The 3,913-nt window shown below is 49.7% G+C and overlaps 1 protein-coding gene across 2 annotated transcripts; it reads left to right on the top strand.

Annotated features, from left to right (window-relative positions):
• Positions 1-436: 436 nt before the first annotated feature.
• OSR2 (odd-skipped related transciption factor 2) lies at positions 437-3,247 on the top strand (the record flags this gene model as incomplete). 2 transcript variants are annotated; one of them, XM_082858513.1, is made up of 3 exons in its annotated part: positions 437-1,092; positions 2,150-2,249; positions 3,008-3,247. In XM_082858513.1, 3 exons carry the CDS (start codon positions 437-439, stop codon positions 3,188-3,190), a joined length of 939 nt encoding a protein of 312 aa, XP_082714639.1. In that variant the 3' UTR covers positions 3,191-3,247. The 2 variants fall into 2 exon arrangements, with proteins under 2 accessions (XP_082714639.1, XP_082714640.1); XM_082858514.1 differs by having other exon boundaries at positions 3,090-3,247.
• Between the last annotated feature and the right edge of the window lie 666 nt (positions 3,248-3,913).

The raw sequence follows: 3,913 nt of genomic DNA on the forward strand, positions 1-3,913 counted from the left end.
TCTTTCTCCCCGGCCCGGGTCTTCGGCTCCTCGAATCAGTGCGTGCCTGGCATCCGATTTTCCCACGGGCGACCCGCTCGCCGCCAGGGACCACTTTTGCCCCGCCTGATACCCTGGCCCCGGGGGCTGAGCTCGAGCTTGGTGTCGACCCGCCCGCGGGGCAGGCTCTCCGAGGTTCCCTCACCACTCCGTTTGGGGGCCTCGGAGTGGGTGGGGAGGAGGACTTAGAAGGAAGGTGTTGTAACCCAAGCGGCGCCAAGGGACAGACCGAGCAGGCTTGGATAATAGTCACGACTTTCTCTCTCTCCCCCGGCCATTTTTAGGGTTTTCTCTGCGTGCCGTTGTCCTCCTGGGTTTTCGCCGGAGCCCCACGCCCACCCGCCTCTGAGTCCTGGAAAAAAAGGGTGGCTACCTCCGCCCCCCAGCACCCCGGAAAATGGGGAGCAAGGCCCTGCCAGCGCCCATCCCGCTCCACCCATCGCTGCAGCTCACCAATTACTCCTTCCTGCAGGCCGTGAACACCTTCCCCGCCGCGGTGGACCACCTGCAGGGCCTGTACGGTCTCAGCGCCGTGCAGACCATGCACATGAACCACTGGACACTGGGGTACCCCAACGTGCACGAGATCACCCGCTCCACCATCACCGAGATGGCGGCGGCGCAGGGCCTCGTGGACGCGCGCTTCCCCTTCCCGGCTCTGCCCTTTACCACCCACCTCTTCCACCCCAAGCAGGGAGCCATTGCCCACGTCCTCCCAGCCCTGCACAAGGACCGGCCCCGTTTTGACTTTGCCAACTTGGCCGTGGCCGCTACGCAAGAGGATCCCCCTAAGATAGGAGACCTGACCAAGCTGAGCCCGGGGCTGGGTAGCCCCATCTCGGGCCTCAGTAAATTGACTCCGGACAGAAAGCCCTCCCGAGGGAGGTTGCCCTCCAAAACGAAAAAAGAGTTTATCTGCAAGTTTTGCGGCAGACACTTTACCAAATCCTACAACTTGCTCATCCACGAGAGGACCCACACAGATGAGAGGCCGTACACGTGTGACATCTGCCACAAGGCTTTCCGGAGGCAAGATCATTTGCGGGATCACAGGTAAGGTGGGGAAAGAGGTTGGCCTGGGGAGGGAAGGACAGTTTATCCAGAATACCGAATCCCGATAGACATTGCAAGCGTCACTAAAATCCCCTTTGAACTAGAATATATCCCCCAAAGCCCTCCCCAGCCAGCCACAACCAACCCTTCAAAGTTACCTTTGTCCTCAGCGGGCCCCTGCTGCCTGTTCTTGTTTGGGATGCAGGAGGGCCACCCCATCCTTAGGTAGTTAAAATCTGCTGGGTTGGCCTTGGTCCTGGGATCGGTTTTCCAGTTTCCACCTGGTCGACCTTAGCGGGTGCGGCAGGTAGAGCCAAGAAACCTCGAAGACCTTTCTCTGGTGGGTGCAGGTCCTGCCTGCGATAGGACCATTTCTGGAAATCTCCTCGGCCACCTCCGCTGGGTTCCCTCCCTTCCCTGACTCGCCCCCAGGTGCGCCCGTGACCTTTCTTTAAACTTACTTGCGGGGGTCTTGAGATCACTGAATTTAGAAACAGCTCTTCACATTCCCTCCACATCTTCAACTATGCATTAATCAAAGGCAATTGAAGAAATACTGTAATGTAAGTGTTTTCATCCAGTAAAAACTTCCCAGGAGTGGGGGTGAGAGTATCTTTTCCCTGGACTCTACTTGCTGTTGTTACCCCAAGGTAGGACTGCTGTACCGATCCTCCGCGGCTTTTAAGGGATTCGCTAAAATTAGTCCCCCTAAACTTGGCCTTGCCTTATATCCTGATTTGACCAGTTTAAATCCCAGAGAAAACCGTAGAGGCCAAGAAGAGCTCGTTCGGCACGATTTCGAGCTCCAAAACACGCCAGAGAGGGCGATCAAGTGTAGATAAAGCCGGCGTCCGGTGAATGTTTTGAAGAGTCTGTTAGTTGAGGTTAACCATAAACAGAATTACACGGGGGGGTGGGGGGGATGTAAAAACATAAATAATGGAAATCCTGTTTCTTTTCTTTTTTTCCCTCATGACTTCGTTTAAAGTAATTGCCAAAAGAAACTCCTCACCGTGATGTTAAAGCCATTTCAATGAAACCTTATATTGATTTTCAGGTATATCCATTCCAAAGAAAAACCCTTCAAATGTCAGGAGTGTGGGAAAGGATTTTGTCAGTCTAGAACTCTGGCTGTTCACAAAACTTTACATATGCAGGTAAGTTTGTTTTCTTGTTTAAAAACAGTGACTGGTTCTGTTTTATCAGTTTTGCTCTAGAAAAGGTGTTCAATGGCAGGGTCTTTCTCATAAAAGGCTCTGTTTAGATCAGTTTTCTAGGTGGAGAAAGCAGCACCCAGTTTTTCTATACATGAAATTAATTTTATTTAACAGAAAACATTTATGTGTTTTTCTTAAAGAACAAGCCACTCTCACTATTCTAAAATCCTAATTTTAGAATTATTATTTTTTTCACCTGATGTGCCCTGCATTTAAAGCTTTCGTGTTTGGGAGGAAATAAAGGTAATTTTGATAATGGAGGCATGGTGAAATCCCATACGTTCTCTCTCCCAGGGGCCTCATAATTTGTAGTTTTCAGAACATTGAGGAATAGTTTAATTTTCCACCAAAGAGGAGCCTTATTACCCGAGAGAATGTCGTTCCTTAAGAGAGGATTAGAGTTTTTCCTCCCCCTTTTCCTGCCTATGACATGGTGATGAAATGTAAAGAGCTGGAAATCACAAAGCCCACCGCCAGTGGCCACCGGCGGTTATCAGTGTAATCCGGTCCCTGTGTGTGCCTGTGCGTGTGTTTTTGTGATTGGAGGATTAGGAGCACAGATGTGTTCCTGCAAGTCTCCTCTTTGTTGTCGTGCGCGTGTTCTGTTAACCTTGTGATACCGATAAGACAGAAACTATTGAGAAGGGTGCCGTGGTGGTGTGAAGGATTAATCCTTTGCTTGCTTCACATCTGAACAGGAATCTCCACACAAATGCCCCACATGTGGAAGAACCTTTAATCAGAGAAGTAATCTGAAAACTCACCTTCTCACCCATACAGACATCAAGCCCTACAGCTGCGAGCAGTGCGGCAAAGTGTTCAGGCGAAACTGTGATCTGCGGCGGCACAGCCTGACTCACACCCCGCGGCAGGACTTCTAGAGAAGCCCCGGATCTGTCCCGGGCCACCGCCGCCGCTCCCCTCCCCAGACACCTCTCCACGCCTCCCACCCGGGGGGGGGGGGCACCCCCAACCCTTCACTGACCCCCAGCTCTTCCCCGGCTGCAGCCACACCGGCAGCTCCAGGGGATTAACTCTTCTTCCCAAGGACTGAGAACTGTAGAAAGCCACACAAGTACATCCTTTCACAAAGAGCATATGCTAGTTTCTTGTAGATATTCACAGCTCATTTTAGAGCTCTGTACATAATGTCGTGGGTCTCTGTTTCGTTGTTTTGTTTTGTCTGTTTTTGTATCTTGTTGGATGCACCTAGGTATGGAAAATGGAAACCAAATTTATCTTTAAAGACTGTATTTTCAAAAATAAAATGTTTTCTTGTTTGTTTCAACACTCCTGCAAAAGTGCCTTGCTATTTGACTTCTGTTTTTCCTCTGGATTCTGGAAGAGTGGCATGTCTCTGAAATATTAAACGTTGAAGGGCATTCTTTATCCCGAGGTTTCAAAAGTAAGACTTCTCACAGTTCTCTTACTGAAACTTCATCTCTTCCCGTTTCATACTGTGGCATTTTGGAATTGGTCAACTGTGCTGTTTTTCTGCTTTTTGAAGATATTAAAATTGATACCCATGAGGGTTTTCCTCCCCTTTTGTTTATTTTAATTCCTTGTGTATTATTCCTTCAGATAAAAGCAATATAATAATCATT

The sequence above is a fragment of the Leucopleurus acutus genome (genome assembly GCF_964270905.1).
Source record: "Leucopleurus acutus genome assembly, chromosome: 17".
In the NCBI taxonomy this organism is placed as follows: domain Eukaryota; kingdom Metazoa; phylum Chordata; class Mammalia; order Artiodactyla; family Delphinidae; genus Leucopleurus; species Leucopleurus acutus.